Source organism: Periplaneta americana, chromosome 13, assembly GCF_040183065.1.
Source record: "Periplaneta americana isolate PAMFEO1 chromosome 13, P.americana_PAMFEO1_priV1, whole genome shotgun sequence".
NCBI classification, from domain to species: Eukaryota; Metazoa; Arthropoda; class Insecta; order Blattodea; family Blattidae; genus Periplaneta; species Periplaneta americana.
Window position 1 is genome coordinate 75,831,143 of NC_091129.1, and position 24,767 is coordinate 75,855,909.

Here is a 24,767-nt window from a genome sequence, read left to right on the forward strand (position 1 = left end):
ATATATATATATATATATATATATATGAAAAGTTCGCGGGAAAAACGATGAATGTCACATTTCTGTTAAGGATTACATAATGATCTAATTGAGTCTATAACTGCAAGATGTAGTGCTGTTTCTATAGAAAATAAAGGAAAGTATTAATGTATTCGTGATGATAATTCTCCCTTTTATCATTTTTCTTCAGAACAACATTAAATTTCGCAGTGATCCATTGAATTAGATAATGACATCAACCTTAAGAAAACTGTGACATTCATCGTTTTTCCCGCGAGATCTTCATGTATATATATATATATATATATATATATATATAAAACACAGTTGTATGAACATTTACAAATGATAATAATTAAGATTGGTAAAATTCAGACATGTTTCGGAGAGTGCCCCTCCATCTTCAGTGACATTACCACGACTGCAAAAGGAAAATAAATAAATATATATATATAAGGTTCGTGGATAGTTATGTTTAAAAATAAAGTACAAAAAATGTACGATGTCTGAATATTAATATTTAATTCTTATAAGACTAGAAAAGGTTAAGAGCTTAATGACCAGTGTGTGTTCTATTCAAAAATATAAAAGAATAAAGATATAAAAGGTTAAAAATAGATAAAACTGGTATTTTAAAAGAAATTAACATCATAAGAAGTAAGTACTATCTAATAGTAAAAAACATGTATTAAAAAGTACAAAGAGTAAATGAATGAATTAAATAGCAATGAGTTATCTGTTACATATATGAACTAGGGTTTTGGCCATGATTGTTTGGCCAAACACCTGCATACAATTGGAATATATCAGTCCCCTAACTGTCCATTGTGCAACTCAAACCAAGAAATGGATTCGGAACATCTCAAAATCTGTGCTTCAGTGGCTGGTCATGATAATATCTTTGAAAAATATTGGAGTGCAAGAGGTCAAATGACTTCATTATCAAATGCCTGGCGTTAGAAAGCAACAACAACAGCATGAACTAGGGTTTTATCAAGACATATTCATTCTCTCTTTCAGACCACCAGTATCAATCTTCTTTCTCGAAAACTATGTGATACTGGTTGTTCATAAAAATTTTGATAACCAATACCTATGTAAAGAATCTATTGATGGTAGTATCATTCCCGTAACAAACCAGAAGTAGGGGTCCCTGTGGTCAACTTCGAAATTTCAAGTGAGAACATGGGTCATTGAAGGTACCATTGGAAACTACTTTTAAAAAGAAACAACTTTTACTCAAACTTTTTTTTCTAACTTTTGTTGTTTACTCACAAAGCAACAAAAAATGGTACAGCTGAGAGACCCACAGGCTTCTCTAATTCTTTGTTTCACGTCTTCTCTAGTTGTTGGACGCACATGGTATTTTCCGAATATTCGAAAAACAAGCAAGAAAATTCTGATATAGGTACCAACGAGGTCATTAAAACGAAATATAAAGTCTCAACTTCACACAGTTCGCTAAAAAAACCTTAAGAATAATCTTGCCAGTACTTGACGATATATGTCAGGAGAAGAACAATTGATTGTGTGCATCTCAAGTCTGAATAGTGTAATATGTAGCTAATCGGCGATGTATGGAATGGAGGGGAAAAAGGAACTGGCCACCCTACCTCATTACCTCCTGACCTAGGTGCCTTATAAGTGGTGCCTTGTTGGTGTCACATCTGGGGTTCAGACTTGTCTTCGGACAGTTGACTAAACAACAAATATAAATAACAGTAGCTTTGGAAATAATTGTAAAGAAGATAAATTAATTTGCGGTATAAGAAATTATGCACAAAATGATTAAATTTTATAAGATTCATTTTACATAACTTACAGGGAGAATCACAAAGTAAAATCGGACTGATATCAATACGTAACACGAATACCATTCCGACAATTACGCAGTTGTTTTCCATTTTGAAAAAATGTTTACATCGCTATGAATTTATCAGTCCTATGAAATGCAGCTTCACCAGACACATGTAACGCACAGTAAGGGAGTCAATAAATTTATTGGCCCGCATACCTTTGAAGGTCATGCAGATGCGCAGTTCACACAAATGTGACCAGTTGCTTTGAATGGGAAGTTATTTTTTATCTCATATAAACATCGTTTCACACAGAGACAGCAACAAACTCTGGCACTGACTCATCTGCCTTCCGTGCAATAAAATAGAGGCGAAGGTTTGTTTTCTTCAACTGGACATGCGCAAAAGTGAGTTGTGTAACTTCAAGAAAAGTTTCCAACACACGTGTCATTTATTGAAATAGTGTTCTTCAAGCGTCTGATCTATAGCCTACTCCGTTCATACTTATGGGTCCCAATGTGAACAAAACATATCGTATCTATCCGCCAGTAACTATACATGTACACACTAAAACAAATACAGGGGCATCGTTTTATTTTTACTAACATTTCTAATATTAACCTGCCTATACCTTTGGACTAACGGTTGAGAACCGGAAACACCGTTTGCTACCCTCTTCCACGACTGGAGTTCGATGATGTTGGCGTAAAATACAAACAAATCACTTTACTAGGTATAGGAAGGAAGAAAAGTAGTTCATCCATTTACGTAAACTAGGAAATATCGCGATTTTGAGTTTCATAACTTCATTAGGTTTTTGTTTAATCAAAATACAGTACTGTTGTTGTTTTCTAATGCCAGGTATTTGACAATAAAGTCATTTGACCTCTTGCACTCCAATATTTTAAAATACAGTACTGTTCAGGGGCGGATGCAAGGGGGGGATTAAGGGGATATATCCCCTCCCGAAATTTTGAGAAAAAACGAAACAAGAAACAAAAATAATATTAATTTTAATTCGTGAATGTACATAGGAATTAGAGAGTTTTCCACGTAAATTCTCTTTGCTAAAATGTTAAATTCCAAGAACTGCAGGAATATAAACACAGCGTTCTTACTTCAAGACAGAGAGTCATGAAGAGTATTTTAGGCTTTTAATTTTCCTTCTCTTCTTAGACTATTTCATTAGTCAGCTCAAGGACAGGTTTTTAAATCATAAGGGAATCTTAAAGTCCATACAAACTTTGCTGCCTAAAAACATAGTGCGAGCATGAGATGAAGATTTACAAACTGCTGTTGAGGCTATAGTAAATCAGTGGCCCAAATTTGTTGATGCATCACCAGAGTCTTTCTTCAATGAATTGAGGATGCTGAGAAGAAATTTCCTTGATCAGAAAATTCTTCACCTAATACCTACTGATTTTATATCATCTTTGAACAGGTGCAATGAAATTATTTTTCCCTGCACTCGCAAGGCGCTGAAACTTTTCTGCACATTGCCTGTAACTACAGCAATACCAGAACGGTCGTTCTCAACATTGCGGTATTTGAAGACTTGCTTGAGGAGCACGATGGGAGCAGACAGATTAATGGACTGGCCTTGATGTATATACATAAAAATGTAGAAGTAGAAACTCATGAAGTACTGGATGAAATGTCTAAGAAGCCTCGTCGCCTTCTTCTGTAAATGTCATTCTGTCATTGTTTTTGTATTGCAGTCATTGTAAATGTTATAATTAAAAAATTATGGTTTATTTAACAACGCTCGCAATTGCCGAGGTTATATCAGCGTCGCCGGTGTGCCAGAATTTTTTCCCTCAGGACTTCTTTTACATGCCAGTAAATCGACTGATATGGGGCCTGACGCATTTAGACACACTTAAATGCTATCGAGCTGGGTTGGGGTAGAATCCGCAACTTCGAGTACAGAAGGCTATACTGACTAAGCTACTCAGGCCAACTTGTAAATGTTTGTGACTCGGAAACAAATTGTGAGTATATAAACTTATTTCTCATTACTCCATTTTTACTATTCTCAAATCCCACCCCGAAAAAAAAATCCTGCGTCCGCCCCTGGTACTGTACTAACAATAAGTGACTTTATTCACGAACTGAGCTATCCATTCGGAGGTATTCATTATGCAGTGTATATTATACTGTCTACAGCACATTAGCGTACAATTTAGAGAATGAAGTTAAATTCCAAATAATCATAATATGGATATTTAAACACATTTTTGAAAATGATGGCCGTCATTTCGATACAGGCTTCAGTTCTTTTATGCATATTATCGCACTATAGACTATTGTACTTAATTCCAATTACGAGTTTCGTCCTTCGTACTAGTAACTTATGTTTATAATAATTCTCTACATACTTTATAAAAGAGTACCTTACGTACTGTAAATTCAATCTTCACTTCTGCCCGATCCGAAAAGATAAAATTACTCAGACATGCTATCTACTGTCCGTCCAAAGTGGTTTTGTCGCAGGGTCGTAGAAAGGGGGGAAATCACGTGACAGTTAATTACTTAATAATGCTCTTTTATTTACGTTATTTTAAAAAGTTGTGTAATATTACGTAGACGTCCAATTCCCAACAGAAATTAATGTTTTCAGAAAAGAGCTAAGAAAGCCCAGCCACTGACCTTTACAAAGTGCCGAGCAGAAGCGGGTGGGGGGAACCGGAATGTGACGTAGGCAAAGGGACGACAGTACCTGTGCGAAAATATGATTCAATATTGAAAGCTCTTTCGTCACTGAAAAACACGAACATATATCTGGAACGTACTATACTCACTAACTCAGTACTGTTTACTGTAAGGCGACTTTGACTTCATACGCGGCCTTGGTTCTGTGTGGAGAACGATTAGAAGTTTTAATAGTAGAGAAGGTGGGAGTGAAGTACATTCAAAAACTCAGGTACAATAAAAATTGAAGTAAAAATAAAATTATGTCCATCTATAAGTAATCACATAGTCTACTATGTGAATTTAAACTGTACACAACCCCATATTTTTTTCTTTTGTACAATAGGTTTATTCCAGCAAGCAATTCAGAACGCGTTCCGAACTAATACCAAATTTCTTTTGACACATGCACCAGTTGTGTACGGTGTCAGACCTAGTTCGGTATTTTACGTTGTTAGAACGTTACTTAAAATCTTCTTTCACGACCTTCGGAGTTTCTTCTCAGGGAGGCCGAGACGTAGATGGGAGGATAATATTAAAATGGATTTGAGGGAGGTGGGATATGATGATAGAGACTGGATTAATCTTGCACAGGATAGGGACCGATGGCGGGCTTATGTGAGGGCGGCAATGAACCTTCGGGTTCCTTAAAAGCCATTTGTAAGTAAGTAAGTAGTATAGAAGCATTTTAACCGTTAACTTCAGATTAAACCAACTGCGCATGCGTTAACATTTTAGAGTTCCCAGTTCGTGCCTTAATCAACAACCAATTTCACTCGTTCCGAATAAGTTTAAAGCACTTTGGAACAGGGAACTGGGAGTTCAGTATCGGCTCGGAATCAGTTCTAGTCATGTTGGAACGCACATTGAGCTAATAAGGTACAAAAGGACTTCCTGAAACGAATAATTGGAATTGGCAGAAGCACAGCTAACTGCGGGGTGCTAAAGGAGTTTGGGCTTCAAAACGAAGTAATTCATATGAAAGTCAGGGTGATAAAATACTGGTTAAAAATTATATTTGGGGATCGGTCGCTTCTACGGTCGATTTGCTACAAAGTTCAACAAAGAGAGGGCTGGGAAAAGGGGTGGGTTTATAAACTGCAGAGAGGGCTGCATCATATAGGGATGGGATGGGTGTGGGAGAAAGGAGAGAATAACAGGAGGAATGTATTGCGTAATGTTAAGATGCGTTTAATTGATATCGAGAGGCAAGAGATTGAGCTCCAATGTTCCGGAAAGTCCTCACTACACTTACAATCAGATCTCATGCTTAACTGGGGGGGGTGACTACATAAATTCTTGTAACAAAGACAGCAGAGCAGGTTTAGCGTGGCTAAGATTGGGGGCATGGAAGGTAATAAAATTGTCAACGGAGAAGGGGAGCGTCTTTGTCCGCTTTGCAAAGAAAAGGATTCCTATAAGCATATTTTATTACTTTGTGTCGAATTGGGACATGTACGGAGAAAATATTTACCACCCTCAATGCTAAGTCAGAGTAGGAGTTCGCTTGCATGTCTTGACCTCATGGGGAATAGAGAATGGGAACAAAAGACTGGATTGTTCCTCTTGAAGGCGAGAAAGATTAGAGCTGCAGCTGTCGAAGTTTGCGACGCGAACCGAGGAAGGGATAATAGTATCCACCCAACTGTACACTTTTAGGTCTTTTAGGTGAGGATATATTATATAATGTGTTTTAGTTTGCCATTTCCATTTTAATATGTGAGTTCTTTTAGAGAGTAGTTGGATGTAATCATAGCTGGGGGGGAACCTACAAAGGAGGACTTGTTTCGGGTACAAAGCACGTACGGTCAGAAGACCCGTGCATTGGATTTTAGACAAAATTATGATAATATAAAATTTGTATGTATATTATTAGTCAATAAATCCATCTATCTATCTACTACTGCGCATGAGCAGGCAGTTCGGAATTGATTCTGAACCGCGCTGCAACAAACCTAATATCTTGCGGTCACAGGCACTTCGTACACCTACAAATGTGCTTATATTAGGCATTAATAAATTGCATTGTACTAGATTACTTCCAGTATATGTTTTATTTTAATTCGTCCTGAGTGTCACACAACAGGGCTATAAAAACCGTCATATCCCACTGCCGCGCCCTATATTATATAAACTTATGGGGATTCTGCAGAAAATATCTGTGGATTGGAAAGAGAGTAGACTATTATGTAACCTTTATATGAAATAGCGAGTCAAAGTCAGGATAGGAGAACAAATGTCAAAGGGAAGTGAAACAGGAAGAGTAGTAAGACAAGGATACCCTTTATCACTTACCCTGCTCAACATCTACTTGAAGGACATGGGAGGGTTGGTGGTAGGATGAAGAACAATAAAGTGCATAACTTAACATTTCCTGAAGATATGGTGATGTTAGCGGAAGAAGAGATGATACTAAGGAACATGCTACTAGAACTAGATGAAGCTGTGAGCAGTACGGGATGATGATAAACTCAAACAATACTAATACCATGGTTATCGGAAGAAAAATAAAGAGGTAAACTTGCGAATTCCAAATAAAGCAGTGGAACAAGTAGAAAGTTTCAAATGCTTTGGGTATATTATAAGTAGTAACATGAGTTGCTGGCAGAAAGTCAAAAGGAGGACAATGGAAGCCTATAGAAAAGGAGCATCTTTTGCAGACCTTTAGAAAGAGAAATAAGGAAGAAACTAGTGAAGTGCTTTGTGTGGAGTATGGCATTGTATAGGGCAGAAACACGGACATTAGGACTAACTGAATAGAAACGACTAGAAACACTTGAAATCTGGATATGGAGAAAAATGGAGTGTGCGAAATGGACAGAAAGAATATGAGATGAGGCTGTGTTGGAGAGAGTGGGCGAAGAAAGAATATGCCTAATGCTCAAACTAATCAGGATGAGAAAAATAAATTTTCTGAGTCACTAGCTAAAACGAAACTGCGTACTTAAGGCTGCACTGGAAGGAATGATGAACTGAAGAAAGGTTCGGGACAGAAGTCTATTTCAGATGATGGGCGACATTAAGATCTATGGATCATGCGCAGACTGAGAAAAGGGCAGAAAAGAGGAAAGATTGAAAAATGATGGATATGCCGTGAAATACATGCCGTTGGACAGAATACTATGAAGGATGGATATATATATATATATATATATATATATATATATATATATATATATATATATATTTAGAATCTAGAACTAATGCAGCAAAATATCTTGGAGCTATTTTTTGTGATAAACTACATGGAAGAGCCACATATTTGTTAGGTCTGTATATTTCAAGTCAATCTTAATGTATCAAGCTGTTTGCTGACAACATAAAGTCCACTATAGTCCACTGCAGTCTATTCAGTTGTTGTTTTTCACGAGAAATGAGGGGTATTTTGATCGGTGTTCATTATAGATACCTGTTGCTAGTAGCCAGAGGTGGGATGTAGTCAATATATACTGCAGGGCTGTGTCTTCTGCATCTGGTACTGATGATTTTAATTTACTTCTTTTGTGGTTTATGGATGGACAGTATAGAAGAATGTGTTCCAGATCTTCATCATGATTATTACAACACAGATAAGTAGGATTATCAGAAATGTGAAATCGGTGTAGGTACAATTGAGTGACAATGTGACCTGTTCTGGCTCTTGTTAAAAATGTTTGAACATGTCTGGGCAAGTTTTTCTACATTTCCAGGTCATTTGGCTTCTTTTGTACAGACTGTAAAATTGTTCCTTTGTCAGAAGAGAGCCAATTGTTGATCCATAGGTTTGTAAAATGAGACTTTACTGAAGCAAAAGCATTGGATAGAGATATCACTTGAAGAGGTCTTGGTTGCAAATATGTTGCCTGTTTTGCAATATTATCGACTTCCTCGTTTTCAGGTATACCACAATGACTAGGTATCCATTGAAATGTTATTTGCTTTTGGAGTTATTTTAGTTTACTTAGTTGTTTCTGAATTGGAATAATTCCGTGCATATAGTTTTGGTACATATTTAATTATATTAAATATAGCCCCCTTGGAGTCGGTAAGTATGCAAATAGATTTTTGAGAAATTTGAGTAACACACTGAAGAGCATCATCAATAGCTAGTAATTCAGTGTCAAGACTGAGGAGGATGAACATGGTATGAAATAACTTTCTTGATATTTTGGAATATAATACCCTGCTCCTGATGTCCCATTATTAGGATTTTTAGGTCTGTATATTTGAAAACAAAAAATGTTATTTGTGTATATTAAGTCCTATGGGGCTACTTCTATTAGAAGTCAGTTTGTTCAATAGAAGATTACAGAGAAGAGGACAAGAAGACTTTCACTTCTAAAAAGACTGGCAGAAAAAAAGTGGGGATACACAGGAAAAACTCTCAATACAATACCGGTATATACAATTTATGTCAAGCCAATTATCCAATATTATGGAGAAGTGTTTATAACTTCAACAAATACTTCTGGAATAACTCTATTTATTTCAAAATCGGGCTCTAAGATTAACTATTTCTGCTACAGTAAAAGCAGCTCCAATCGTTGCTATGCAGTTTCTTACGAATACTAGTAATATAATTAAGGAATTAAAATAACAAACACTAAAACAGTACCGGTACGAGAAATTAATTGAATACAGAAAATGGTTTGTATAATACCCAAACTGTGGATAGATTTAAAACACAGAAAAATGTTATAAAGTTAGTACAGGAAATTAAAAAAAGACTGAATGACTCCTCAAAGGAAAGGATATGTATTACCGAAAGACAACCCATTAAATATACAATACTGTTTCGCCCTCTTGAACAATGTTAAAAAATCTGAAACAGTCTAGTTTTCAAAACTCCATCTATGAAACAATTGTCTCAAATATGTTGCTGATGATTGTGGTGGTTGTGATAGTGCAAATGATGATGATGTGGGTAATTATATTGATGACTTGATTTTTATTACATGTGTACTAAGTAGGTTACTGTCAATCTAAATTATGGCTTAATTGTGTGCAACTTTACAGAGGTGTAACTCGGAAAATGTTAAATTTGTCACCGACCTGGTAAATGGTCATTGAACGGAACCCATTTCAGTTCTTCAGTGTCGTGTTCTTTGCACTGCATTTCCCGGAAAGTCAAAGCGCCTTCGTCACAAGGCTGAAATAGAAACAACAATATTAAAACATTAATCAATGAATTTATGACTTCATATGGTGCATAAAACCATAAGTTTAATGTTCTATTCTATTACGATGGACTAAAGCAAAGCAAACATGCCACAAACTTGCCAAAAGATTCGACGTCAGTAATGAAGTAATTGACACATATTTGTGAAAAATGTGAAATGTAAGCAATTTTGGAAAACTGGCTCCAAATTGGTTCAAATAGGACAGCGACTAGTAGTTTGTTTTCTATTACTTATAATTTATCGACTTTAAGGTTTTGTCAGCCGTGTGTTCACATGCAACGAAAAATGGATTGTTTACAAAGCCACATTACTGACTTTCCCCTAAGGAAGCACAATCACATACGTCGAAACACAGCAGAAGATTTTCCTGAGTATTTGATGAACCTCAGCAAAAAATCTTGCGAGTTACGGACCAGTACCAGAATTTCAAATGTAGATAAATGTACAGTTTACTTGGCGTGTATAGCACAGGGTTATTTCTTATCAAAGCACAGGACACACAAAATGCAAACTATACACAATAAATTACTGCTATATATCGAACCTGGCCTGCTGGATTTCCAGAAATAAAGCGCTACTGTTTGAGGCATATTAGAGGAAAGAGAGAATTAATTAACTTCAAAGTTATTGAACTAAGAAATTGTTGAGAGATAACTGTTGAAGAATGCCTGTGACAAAGAAATGTCTACCCATACATTTCTAAATGTACTATTCTGTTTAATTTCGAGAGTAGCAAGGCTATAAAAAGTAAAATTCTTACATCCTTTTTGCACAGTCTGTACTTTCGCCGCTTTCCGACGCAATATCTTCCTTTGTTGGCAGGTCTGGGCTTGTCGCATTTGCGTTCCATGTATTGAGCACCACCTCCACAAGTACGAGAGCACGCAGACCATGAGCCCCATTCTCCCCACTGCCCGTTAACGGCATCAGGTCGCACACCCACGTCCACACACTTCCCTTCGAAGCACCACTACCAGAAGGAACATGTCGGTATAATTTTATTTCAAATTGAAGAGGAATGAATTATGGCTTATAAAAATGGACTGTAATAAATATTTTTTCATGTGGAACATGATACTTGGAAATTTTATTTTCTGTAGTCTTTTGGTGAGGGGGGAGCGTCAGAGATCTGTCATATTTAAAGCCATATGCGCCAGCTTCTTTAAAATACTGGAGGAGAGATGTGGAACAGGACTCTCTGAAAATTGTATTATAATGGCGACATATTTTAAGCCTCCTATTTCTCGTCGAAGACCTACATATGAGCCGTTCAGAGCAGAAGTGGTATAAGTCAAAATTGGGTAATGAGGTTTAAAGTAAAAGTTCTGTAAAATACAGCGCAAATTAGCAATTAATATGTCTTTCTTGCTATCCACTGACTACTAATAGTTTAAATAAATTGAATATTAATTGCTACTTTGCGCTGTATTTTACAGAATGTTTACTTTAACCCTCATTACTCATGTTTGACTTACACCACTTCTGCTCTGAATGGCTCATATACCGTACCTTGTTAGTCCCACAACTTGTCCCATCCGCTGGAGGACCCGCTGACTTACAAACCTTCGTGCCGATGGCTGCACAGGTCAGATGAAGGCAGTCCTTGCTCTGTAAGCGAAAAGAAGTTATCAAATTACAAATTGAAATTAGTTGCTAAACTTTCAGATGTTGATCACGCAAGCGAGTTCTTTGAGTTCTGTGGATAGACTTTACCTCCTTTTTAAAGTAAGTAGTAGTTTACGACATTAAAATCATCATTATTGTCATTGTCACCATTAATACATTGTTATGATTATTGCATTATCATCATCCCCTTCAAATAGTTGTCACCATTATGTTGTCATAGTCACATCAAATATCATCACTATCACATTGATGGCATCAGGGTGGGATTTACAAATTTTGGGCCACTAGGCTACGGTAGTTTTGGGTCCCCCATTATTGCTATTATTTATTATTTACTAAGTGTTGTGTGATTATTATTTACTATCACCATTACTACTTCTCTACTACTACTACTACTACTACTACTACTAGGCTTACTACTACTATTACGTCTACTGCTATTCTACTACTAGGTCTACTATTAGTCTACTACTACTACTACTACTAGGTCTACTGCTGCTGCTACTACTACTACTATTAATACTACTAGACCTACTACTGCTACTACTACTACTATTACTAAGTCTACTGCTGCTACTACTACTCTACTATTACTACTACTAGCCCTACTACTATTACTACTACTATTAGGTCTACTACTACTACTAAGTCTACTGCTACCACTATTACTTCTACTACTAATAGGTCTACTACTACCAGGCCTACTACTACTACTCCTAGGCCTATTACTCTACTACTACTACTAGGCCTATTACTCTACTACTACTACTGCTACTACCAGGCCTACTACCAATAGGTCTACTACTACCAGGCCTACTACTACTACTACTAGGCCTACTACTAATAGGTCTACTACCAGGCCTACTAATACTACTAGGTCTATTACTCTACTACTACTTCTACTACTACTACCACTACTAGGCCTACTACTACTAGACGTAGTACTGCTACTTCTAGGCCTATTACTCTACTACTACTACTTCCACTACTAGGCCTACTAATACTAGACCTAGTACTACTACTACTAGGCCTATTACTCTACTACTACTTCTACTACTACTACTACTACTACTACTACTACTACTTCCACTACTAGGCCTACTACTACTAGATCTAGTACTACTACTAGGCCTATTACTATACTACTACTACTACGCCTACTACTACTATTACTACTACTACTACTACTACTACTACTACTACTACTACTACTACTGTTGGCATAATCAATATCACCATCATCATCGAATAATTGTTGTCATTAAATCGCTACTCATTGTTGCCTTTATAACAATCACATTTTATCATCACACCATCGCAGGCACCGTCATTACGTCGTCATTTTCACATTGCATCATTGTCATCATCACCATTACAATATCATCACTATCACATCATCACAGTCGTATCGTTGTCATCATCACCAATACAACGTCGTCATCACCATAACTTCGTCATCGCTATCACATCACCATCATCATTAGCGTTGCACCATCATCGTAACTTTCTTATCATCGTAGCAACTACACCGTCATTGTAGCACCTATCTAATCGTTCTCGCACAATCTCATAATTATCGTCATTATCACGTCATAGTCTTTAGAACTATCTTATCATCGTCGTATCTCAGCTTCGTCGTAGTTATAAATAACATCGTCATAATTACATCACTGGCCTAACTTGTTATCGTCATTATCACAACGTCGCCATAATTATATAATTGTCCTAATAATCTCGCTGCCCAATCTCATCGCCGTCATAATTATCTCTTATCGTCGTCGTAATTATTTCACTGCCATCCTAACTCATCGTGGCCGTAACTATCCCATTGCCCACGTAATTATAGTGTTGAAGGTAGACCTTCTCCTCCGAGGTGGATTTTGTGCCAGGGGAGGGAGGTGGAACCAGCAGCAAGAGAAAAAATAATTCAGATTTTACCTATATCAAGAACAGAGGCAGTCTATATAACTGGAAACATAGAAAAATAGAGCTTTCATTAGCTTATATTTGTTTTAAATACTACTAAATGTTAATAATATAGGCATTAAATTATAAATGTTAAATTATGTAAAACATGGTGATCGTGAACAATCCTGTGTGAAGTTTTCCCTTAAAGTCGTTAAGTGCCTTTTTACATAAACCACCTAAATATCAAATTGAAATATAATATTGTGTACGGTAAATTATATGTTTAGTTACAAAAGTCTAAAATCTCCTGAGAGACATCCTGGAATCGGGGAGGGGAGAAAAGATTCCCCCCGCATCACTCCCGAATTCACCAGTGGTTATTATCTCATCGCAGACGTAACTATCTCAATATCGTCGTAATTATCTCACTATCGTCCTAGCTTATCGCCGCCGTAATTATATTATCGTCATCCTAATTATATCATCATCATCGTAATTATCTCATCGTCATAATTGTCTGTCATCCTATCTCATCGTCATCATTACATCGCATCGTTGTCATCGTCAATTATTTTATAGTCATTATCGTCACCACTGTATCGTTTCATCGTTAACATTGTATCGTTGTCATCATCATCATCATCGTCAGTATTGTACCGTCACCATCGTTACATTGTATTGTTGCCATCATCAGTATTGTATCATCATTACCTTCATCATATTATTGTCGCCATCATTATCATGGCATATTCATCATCGTCAACATAGTATCGTCGTCATCACCAATATTGTACCGTCGCCATCGTTACATCACATTTTTGTTATCATTTTTGCATCATCTTTACCATCATCGTATTATCGTCGCCATTATCATCATTGCATCTTCGTTATTGTCAACATTATATCGTTGTCATTGTCAACATTGTTACCATTGTATCGTTCTATTCGTCACCTCTGTATCGTTCTATTCGTCACCATTGTATCGCCGTCTTCGTTGCATCGTATTGTTGTCATCATTACCGTCATCGTATTATCGTCGCCATCATCACCATTGTATCTTCATCATTGTCAACATAATATCATCGTCATCATCAACGTTGTACAGTCGCCATCGTTATATCGTATCGTTTCATCATCATTATTGCGTCATCATTACCGTCGTCGTATTATCGTCGCCATCATCACCATTGTATCTTCATCATTGTCAACATTATATCATCGTCATCATCAACATTGTACCGTCGCCATCGTTACATCGTATCGTTTCATCATGATTATTGCGTCATCATTACCGTCATCATATTATCGTCGCCATTATCATCATTATATCTTCGTAATTGTCAACATTATATCGTCGTCATCGTCACACATTCTATCGTCACCACTGTTACCATTATATCGTTCTAATCGTCACCATTATATCGCCGTCTTCGTTACATCGTTTCGTTGCGATCTACATTATTCTATCATCATTACCGTCATCGTATTATCGTCAACATCATCAACTTTGTACCGTGGCCATCGTTATGTCATATCGTTGTCATCATCATTACCGCCATTGTATTATCGTCGCCATTATCATCATTGTATCTTCGTCATTGTCAACATTGGCCCATATCGTATCATCGTCAACGTTGTATCGTTGTATTCGCCAACATTTTATCGCCGTCTTCGTTACATTGTATCCTTGTCATTACCACAATCTATCGTCGTCATCGCCAACATTGTATCGTTGTATTCGTCAACATTTTATCGCCGTCTTCGTTACATTCTATCGTTGCCATCACCACAATCTATCGTCGTCATGGTCAACATTATGTCGTCATCGTCACCATTTTACCGTCGCCATCGTTATATTATATCGTCATCATCACCATTTTTATCAGCACATAATCGTCATCTCCAACATAAATTTCATGGCAAGATAAAAACAACAATACATACCTGTCCCAAATTGCAAGGCTTCGTAGGTCCGAAAACATCATTACACTGCCACTCTCTATCATAAACCACCCCAGGAGGCATTTGAGGCATTTTGAAATCATGTTCTTGAGGTTCATCTAAGAAGCAGGATCCTAAACCGTCTCTGAAATAGAACAAGATTTTTTTTTTCAATGACTGTATTTATTGAACTTTCAATTTTGGTTTAAGTTATATTTTTTAGGTTATCTGCTTTCTTTTGAGAAAACTATCGCATAATTTTAATTCTTAAATTAAATATAAATGTTTCAACATATGAAATTATTTGTAAAATGTATAAGAATTCAACTCATGAAATTATTTATAAGATATATAAGAATTCAACTCATGAAATTATTTATAAAATAGACTATATAATAATTCATAACACTAAATTAAGTAAAATATCATTATTAAATTCAGTAAGCATTAGGTATTCAGTTATGAAGATTAAAAGCGCTTAAGATTATTAATAATAACGTTCTTTCGAATAATTCAGAATAATAAATGAGAATACAAATTCAGGGGATTGTGAAGGACGTGTAGGCTAAGTCGCGATTTTGGAAGAGAAAAAAAATTGTCAAAAAGTGCGGTTTTTTTTCATGAATAGAGGTTTGAAGAATGAGAATTTTAAAAATAATGAAATTATGTTGACTATTTCGTTTATATGACGTCAATTCCATTTTCGACCAATGAAGTGTAATTAAATCCAATCACAGTCATACATCGCGATTATTTTTGCAGTTAGATTTATCACTATCAATTTATCGCATAATCGTTCTTTTGTTTAGTCAGTGTCGCCAACTGTTTCCCCGTAAATCGATGAACATGAATTCATTGTACTAAATAAAATGTGAAATCCTACTTCAACATCTACATCTTCATGTTCTAATTCCATGTCCAATTAAATTAAATTACGATTTCAGCAGATAACGAAAAATGTATTTCTGTTATAATAAGAGGAAAACACAGTACATATAATTACCATTGTTAAACCTGTATTTTGCTTTTCTCAATTTCCATTAGTGAATAACATCCAATTTCTTTATTGCAGCAATCGATAATTATCGATCAACTATTTCGACTTCACAATGTCTGAATAGGTTAAGTATTCATAAATATATACAATTATTTACTGTTATTTAATATAATTTACTATTTTTCATGAGTAAACTGATTGGACACTAGGCACAAATTAAAAATAGGAAGGTACAGTTTCTACCTAAAGTTTAAGGACACTCTTTCAAAATAGATGTTTTATTTTTGTCCTTATACTTATTTCAAAACCCCAAATGTTTATATAGAAACAAATTCCTGTGAAAAATGAGGTTTGTTTACTGCAAATCCAATCTTTATATCTTTAAAACTGTGGATTATATAACAATCTGTTATGAAAACTAATTTGAAGAATTACATTTTGTAGAAAAAATTAATTACTCCATAATTAATTTACTTACAGCAATGAATTTTAGAATAGAGTTGGATATTATCTCAAGTTATTCTTCCACATTACAATAATCTGTCACTTCATGTATATATTCACTGAATTTCGACCCATTTTCAGTTTTTTAAGGTATAAATCTAACCCCTCCACACTTGTACATAACTCCACAACTGTTTACTAAAAATGGAGGAAATAAGCTGATTGACAAGTTTTTACCAACTCCCAACGTTATGATGTAAATGGCAGTGGCAGTTCCTGATCAATTTGCCGTGAATTTCAAACTCATGAGAATTTTAGAAACTGACAACTTTTCCTAAATAAAACAAATAAAAAATCTGGATTACAGTTCGTGAACGAGCTGTCACAAATTTTAAAATAAAAAGTAATACTTGAACAAGAAACATTTAAGATATGTCTAACTGTATCCAAAATTAATTGATTTAAGTACACTCATTTTGGAGTAATTAATTTTTTTCCTATAAGAAATGTAATTTTTCAATAAGCTTTCATAACAGAAAAATTGTTATATAATCCACAGTTTGAAAGATAGAGAGATTGCGTTTAAAGTAAAAACTTCATTTTTCACTGGTATTTGTTCTTTGTATAAAGATCAGGGGGTTTCACATAAGTATAAAGTCAGGACTGAAATATCACTTTTGAAGGGATGTCCTTAAACTTTTGGTAGAAACTGTAAGTGTCCCTTCTCTTTCTTTTCATTATAAATAAAATTAAGTGAAATGGTACTTAACTTTTTTTTTTCTTTCTAACATGTGTGGTCAGAAAAGACAACCGGTACTTCATCTTATTACTAGGTACCATTCTCAGTGTTATTACTCGACCAAGGTCAGTGGAGTCCTACAGCCCGGAGCCGTGGCGCTACTGCTCCTGCGTTCGTAATACCGCATTGCGTTAGTTCACATTACGCCAGCGGCTCCACTCCCCTTGGTCGAGTAATAATAACTCTCACTTAGGAAATAAAATTCTGCATTCGCAAAGGAATTATAAATTAAATACAGTTTACAAAGCCAACCCAGATAACACCGTACTCTATAAACTCGGTGATAAAAGCTCTGCTGCAAACGGACCAATTGGCTGGAGAAAGCTGTGACCATGACGCCATGACGTGAATACTGTGACCAATTACGCCAGAACATTCTCCTGGGGGTGGATGCTCTTCGTCGGAATCGTGGTCAGCTCCCAATCTGTAAAAAGATACACTTCTAAAGAACAAAGCATTAAACAACTTGTCTTAGGCCAAAATGAAGATAAATAATTGGTATGTAAGCACTATAAAGTTGTTTTTCTGAAATTAATAGGCTTTGTCTTGTTCGTACTATTTATTTATCGATTTATACGATGGGGCTTATTCTACCAATTTCCAACCGTTTCTTTCCCCTTACAACTAATTCGTGATATACCTATAATGTGGATTTATTTAACTTACAGTTACGTATCATCAATGTTGTCAGACTTTTTCAACGTAGATTCCCTCCGAAGTGTGTAATAAGTCTCGTCCTGGCATAAAAAATTCCGCCCTTCCACCATATTTAAATATCTATCGAATAAGGATCTTAGATTATTTTTAATTGTCAAATCAGTGAGTCTTTGTAAAACAATGCAATAAATAACAAACATTCATATTTAATTTTTCTCTTATGTTACAGTGAAAAAAAAATAGGCATTAACAGAAAGTATTCGTCTTTTTCCATTTCCTCACTTTTCGTTATGAATGTGTGAAGTCTGCACAAATATTTTAAAAACACTTTAAGTAGTACAGTAGAGCCTCGTTAATCCGAACTACGCTAATCCGAACATAATTATTTTAAGAAAGAAAAAAACAAATTTATTGTAATAGTACAAAGTATCGAAAAGAAAAACTGCATAAATTCACTCAATTTCTTTTACTTCAAAAATTATGAAAATACCACATTCAAGGGTACTTACAACAATTAGTGTTTTCTGTACATAATTTACACATCTCTCATTCTCATAAAATCAGTCATTTTATGTTGTAATGAAGTGAACTGTTGGTTGTGGTTCTAAAAATAGCAACAGGGTACTCCCACCACTGTCTCTCAGCGCTCGTGAATAGCATGCATTGCATTACAGGAAATGCAGTTTCGGTTAATCCGAAAATTTTGTAATCCGAATAGATCTTGGTCTCAATTAGTTCGGTTTAACGAGAATCTACTGAATTTTGATATCCGTCTTTCACAGTGAACATAACTAAATGTTCAATAAATTATAAATTATTCAGAAAAATATTTGTTTCTCTATCCCTCGTTTTTTTAATGTTTTCAGTTATGAAATGGCATAGAGAGAGACAGTTCCTTAGTTTAAATTGCAATGAAAATTCAAATGTAATATGACCTTTCAACGAAGACATGAGTAAGGCAGTAAGATGTAGGGCTACTTGCACATAAGTGTAAATATAATATCCATTCTTGTACACGTACCGGTACAGAAAGTCTTGATAGATGATTAAATATTGTAATGCAGAATTGAGGAGCTCATTTTCAAAACGTCTCTTGTCCACCTAATAACAGAAATGAGCTTCCTGTGTTCACATATTTTTCAAATATAACTCTAATACAACTGTGATGATTTGGCTTCAGAATGTACTCTAAAGCACTAAACTATTGTGTTAAAAGTGACTATTGGAATCAAACTGACTCATTTCAATAGCAAAATTGTGGCAAATTATTTGTTCCAGCTTTGGAATCAAAGACTCTGATGCTCCTATTTGATTCTTAATGCACCCAACCTCTTCTATTTCATAATGTCTCTTGTCTAGCTGGGAAGAAATTTTAGACCTAAAACGTTTTTTTTTTTATTTCCGACAAAGTTATGGGAATGGACAAGTGTCGTTTTGGAAATTAGCTCCTCAATTGCTCTATATAAACGGGCAAAGAAGAAAAATTATTAATATGATCAGTAAGTAGGCCTATACATAAGTTTAAAAATCTAGAAGTGAAAATTGATACTAGGATATAGTGACATCATAACTATCAAAATTTTAATAAATAGTAACACATAGGCTATAATACTAAACATTCTAAATTTACCCTTTATTTAAAAAAAACTCCCACCATCCCGCCCCGTACCTAAAATTCCCGTTTTTCGGAATTCTTTCCTGCTATCTCACAACATTTGTTTGTATTGCATTATTTAACTATCACAACCACGCAATGTTATATAATAATTTTAAACATGAAAATAATACTGCACAAGTTTTAAAATACCACTCGGATATAAACTAGGAATAGAGAGGGTTCAATTTTGTAATAATATATGTTATAAGAGGCTTAGTATCCGACACAACTTAAGAATGAAGTGAAGTTACAGTGCAATGGAGTATAGATGGAGTGAGGTGGCGCGTTGAGTTTTGTTTATCTGTGCATAAGTGTACAATCCGGTTCGTAATCAGAGGTACAGTATTCTTCCGTCTCTCCCTATGAAACGAACTCAGGCCATCACAGTGAATTTTCAATTCATAGTGAACAGTTTTTTCGAACTAGTTGCAAGTACTACATGGTTCTTCATTGTAACGCTAACGCCTTCAACATCGCCGAGGTACATGAAAACTTTTGAGGCATGTGTCTTACTTCATTTTCCACCGTCACTAGATTGCACTATTAATAGTAGAATATAACAAAGCACATTGACGTCATTGTTTACATTCACAGTATGTCTGTCTACTATGTTCAAGGAACTCTATAGTCAAGTTGTGTGTACATTGGTTGCTAAAGTGTTCCGGATTCTAAGCCTGGTTATAAGGTAAGATCAAAAATAATAATTGGGACTTCATGAATCAAATACAAAAATTTAAGAAAGGTAAAGTCATAAAAAAACATCACATGCATTTTAATTTACTCTCTCTGTTAATAATGGACTACTTCACAGCAATTTGTAATCAAGATCTACTTTATGGGCAATGTCGGATCTGATTGGTTGACGTGGGGTTGTCATTGTACCTGCTCACCGCTCATCCTGAGCGACAACTATCATAACCATAACTGACTCGTTCTTTTGTTATAATAACAGTTATAAAGTTACTGAACTTACAAGTGTCCAATTTCGTGAGCGATGACAGTGCCAACCTCCAAGCCTGTATCTTCGCAGATGGCACACGACAAATTGGCCATGCATCCTCCTGCCAGATTAGCCAACCCAGCGGTCCCGCAGTCATTCCCGTCCAGACAGATATCATACCTGTGTACAGGATATGCATGCCACCTAAATCGTCTCAACAAAGCAGATATTGAAGCTTCATTCCAACTCACTGTACAGAAACTTCTCGTATACTACGATACCAACTTTTTTTGTACTGAAGTACACATTTCCAGTATTGCCAACCTGTTTAGACTAAATACCCTTAAAATACCTCATATTGTTTTCACTAGATTCCAATAAAAATGTCTAATTTCAAAATATAATTTCAGCTTAAGAAGAATAGTAATCTTTATTAGCAAAACTTTTAATAAGTAGAACACAATTAAGCGGTAAATATAAGCACTTAATAGACTATTTTTGCACTTATTAGCGTTCATAAAGTACTAGCAACCAAGGGGAACCTGCAAGTTTTTATATCATGAATATTCCTAATCTCCCTTCCCTCACTAAAAATTGTTGTTCTTGTTATTTTCTAATGCCAGGCGTTTGACAATAAAGTCATTTGACCTCTTGCACTTCAATATTTTTCAAAGATATTGTCATGGTAAGCCACTGAAGTACAGACTTTGAGGTGTTCCTAATCCATTTCTTGGTCTGAGTTGCACAATAGGCAATTAGGGGATTGATATATTTACTAAAAATTGTTGAAATGGTGAAACATTAATATCTTCTCATACAAAAAAAATTTTTATATGAAAGTTATTTGCTTTATTTTTAAGAAGAAGATTAATTTCATTGTCAGCAGATTCCCACCAGGCCTACTCATGCACACAAATCTAGGTTTTTCGTACTTAATTTTAAGTATATTAATTGTGTAAGTCACAAATCACAAAATCACTTCACCATAATCTCAGACCGCTTCGCTTGAATGTCTGATTGTGAGTAATACTGAACTCAACTCAACCAATACATATTCGCCATAAGAAAGTTCAGTAGAGAAAGAAAAACGTGCCGACTTTCAAATGCATTCATACTATTGCCTTATCAAATCACTTTCCTAAGAGAAACTGCGAGTAAAGAAACTGGGAAAGAATCGTCACATAATCTCCTATGATTCTTTCCTAATAGCAATGAGGAATATAATAAAAATATTTAACTCAAATTTTAAATATAAAAAAGTAAGATTATCGTAGCTCCCCAAGTGCATCACGATGCTGAGTGGGCACCGGTCCCATGCACTGGCCGAACGTTTATGAGAAATATCCTCCTCCCATGAGGACTCAAACCAACGCGCATTCCGCAACGCGAGTCTAGGCAGGATGCCTTTGACCACGACGCCACGGCGCTGGACATAATATACAGTACAAAAGCGAAATAAATTGAAACATTATATCGATAGAGGCTCACAACATAATCTGGGGAGGGGGAGATATATTCTTATAACATGCATACAATATATTCAATAGTTCTGATAATATTTCTTTTATTTTAAATCTGAACACTAAACCCACAGTCTAGTATATACAGTCACGAAGCTCAATATGTAATAAATATGCATCCACAGTTAGTTGCTAACCACTAGGATCGCTACTATCGCCTCATTACAGACAACGCGAAATAGTACCTGCACAGTCTATTGTTCCTATCAACCTCAGCAACTCAAGCTTCTTTACTGTATATACTAGACTGTACCAAACTCTTATAATATTCTACATTCGTAAACCTCTCATTTATGTTCCCCGAATCACTCATCCCATTTGCTTGCAGTTCATGTTTCAGAGGATTATTTCAATACAGATGTTACTACAATCTTGTAAAGTAATCTGCATTCGTTTAGAGAAGATATTTGTAAGACCATTTTTTAAATTTTATTTAAGAATATATTTGTTGCAAATTTTTATTTAACTGTGTACTATATGAACTGATAGATAAGAAAGCCATATCTGCCTTTTGAAGAATTTGGACGTCTGTAAATAATAATAATAATAATAATAATAATAATAATAATAATAATAATATGTAAACTAATCGCATTGATTTCTGCTTTATTGTCAACTTCCACGTTTCCGCTAAGTAATCAAAATTATTTACAAATGAACTTATGGTTGTACTACAAACTTTAGATTCCAGAATAAAGTTTTCACTAACTACCAAGGAAACACTTACTTTGTAACGAGAACTGCAATGTCGTGATGGTTAGGATGTGTTAGCGCAAGATTCTTCCTGGTGCTCCACTTACAGAAGTTCGTTAAAGTTGCGTCAGCATCTTTGTTAATTATAAGGTCAATCTGAAATCGAGTCATTATTAATTAGTAAGAACGTCAGTAGTTTATAGCAAAGAATGTATACATAATTAGGCCTATGTATATAGTGAAATACTTTTAACTAGTCTTAAATATCTAATCATAAAATGATAACTTATTGCTACTTAAGAGTTTATAACAATATTTCCTAGTATGATGAACACTAACTTATTTTTTTTATTTATTTTTTTTGTCTAATGGCGGGTACTTGACTTTCCGTCATTCACTCATATGAACCTAGTTCTTTAGACCAATTTGCCTACAGAGTCGTTGTCCAGGATGCACCATTGGAGGCTAGTCTACACTACACCCGCGATGAAATGAGATGATGATGGAGATTTGTTGGGATTTCATAGGGGAACCGGAGCTCCCGGAGAAAACCCCTGTGTTTGCTGGACCACGGGCTTGCCCAACACAAGTTATAAATCGAGTTACACTGGGGATCGAGCCCGGGTCTACAGGATTATAAGTCCAGCGACGAACTTAAACATTTGAAGCGGATAAACTCATACTTGGAGTATGCTTAACATATACCAAATTGTCACCATGAGTATAGTACACACTTTTATTGCATAATAAATCTGAAGAATTGAGTTTCATTGGCATTGTTAAAATTACAACTTCCACAAATTTGAAGTCTTTTGGACTTTGGAAAAATTTTTTTGAGATGATAAAAAAATTATGTTTCAAGCCCTTCACGGTTTCGTAAGTTTAAGCTAGGGGAATAACGCGAATTCTTTTTAGCACGAAGTTATCCAAAATTAGTGCCTTTCAAGGGACTTTTCTAATTATTTAATTACAGTACTTTAAATTAAAATGTCCAAGAGATATATTTCTTGGAAACAATAAAAATATATGCTTGAATTAATACAGTAAGCTTCGATGAACTAAGTTCCCTGCCCACTGTACTGTTGGCATGCATGGACATGACTGAAGTTAGCTATATTTACGATTTTGTTTTACCTGTGTGAATTATTACAATAATCTTTGGTGAAGCTAAATTTTCTTAAAAATTGTAAGTGATTAAAGATTAAAATATAAAGTGTTTTGCATTCATATTTATGTACAGAATTTTGAATTTAATACTCATTGTCATTTCAATACAGAATTTTGAATCTAATGTCCAAACCGTAAGTTATTTCGAGTGACTTTATTTTTAAGTATAAAGTAGAAATAACATGAGTGTTTTGTGGTGTGTTTACTGATTCGGGATCTTTAAAGTCAGTGTTGTGCACTTGCACTATGAACTGAAAATAGATGTTGAAAGTGAGTCCACGGGCATAAATACAGGCCTGGACTCATTTTATTTTATTTTCAAACGCTTTGACCAGTTTTTATTATTAAATGCAACCTATCGCTGTTAATGCAGCTTGCAATTCGTTAAGTGTACGTGGCCGATATCTATATACTGCGCATATTGCTGGTGGTGTCAGGTCTGGGGAGCGTCGAGGCCATAGATTTTAGAGATGTTGCGTTCTCCAGAAATATCAGGCAAAGACTATAGAGATCTGTCAGCTGTGTGTGCAGATGCATTGGAACCATACTTGATTTCATTTTAAGTTGGCCAGTGAAATTGTACAGAACTGATGTTTCTGGAAATTTGTAAAAACAATAAAATTCTACTGCACTAATTCCGTATATCTATCGCCTTCCCGAAACACAAATTGGACAAGAGAAATATGTTCTTGTGAAAGAACCAAGGCGTCTTTTTGACAAAACTGCGGCAATTATTATTGAAAAATAGGTAAAAAAAGTTTCTCTGGCTAGG

The 24,767-nt window shown here is 35.3% G+C and overlaps 1 protein-coding gene across 1 annotated transcript in view; it reads right to left on the reverse strand.

Annotated features, from left to right (window-relative positions):
- LOC138711634 (A disintegrin and metalloproteinase with thrombospondin motifs 6-like) overlaps window positions 1-24,767 on the reverse strand; it is a 69,937-nt gene that overhangs the window by 25,129 nt on the left and 20,041 nt on the right. Inside the window, exons 6-12 of the mRNA XM_069842765.1 lie at window positions 22,863-22,984; window positions 20,649-20,795; window positions 17,630-17,785; window positions 15,125-15,266; window positions 11,156-11,254; window positions 10,407-10,616; window positions 9,519-9,615 (exon numbers count right to left, since the gene is read on the reverse strand). Coding sequence (XP_069698866.1) covers window positions 9,519-9,615; window positions 10,407-10,616; window positions 11,156-11,254; window positions 15,125-15,266; window positions 17,630-17,785; window positions 20,649-20,795; window positions 22,863-22,984 — 973 coding nt within the window. The remainder of the gene's footprint in view (window positions 1-9,518; window positions 9,616-10,406; window positions 10,617-11,155; window positions 11,255-15,124; window positions 15,267-17,629; window positions 17,786-20,648; window positions 20,796-22,862; window positions 22,985-24,767) is intronic.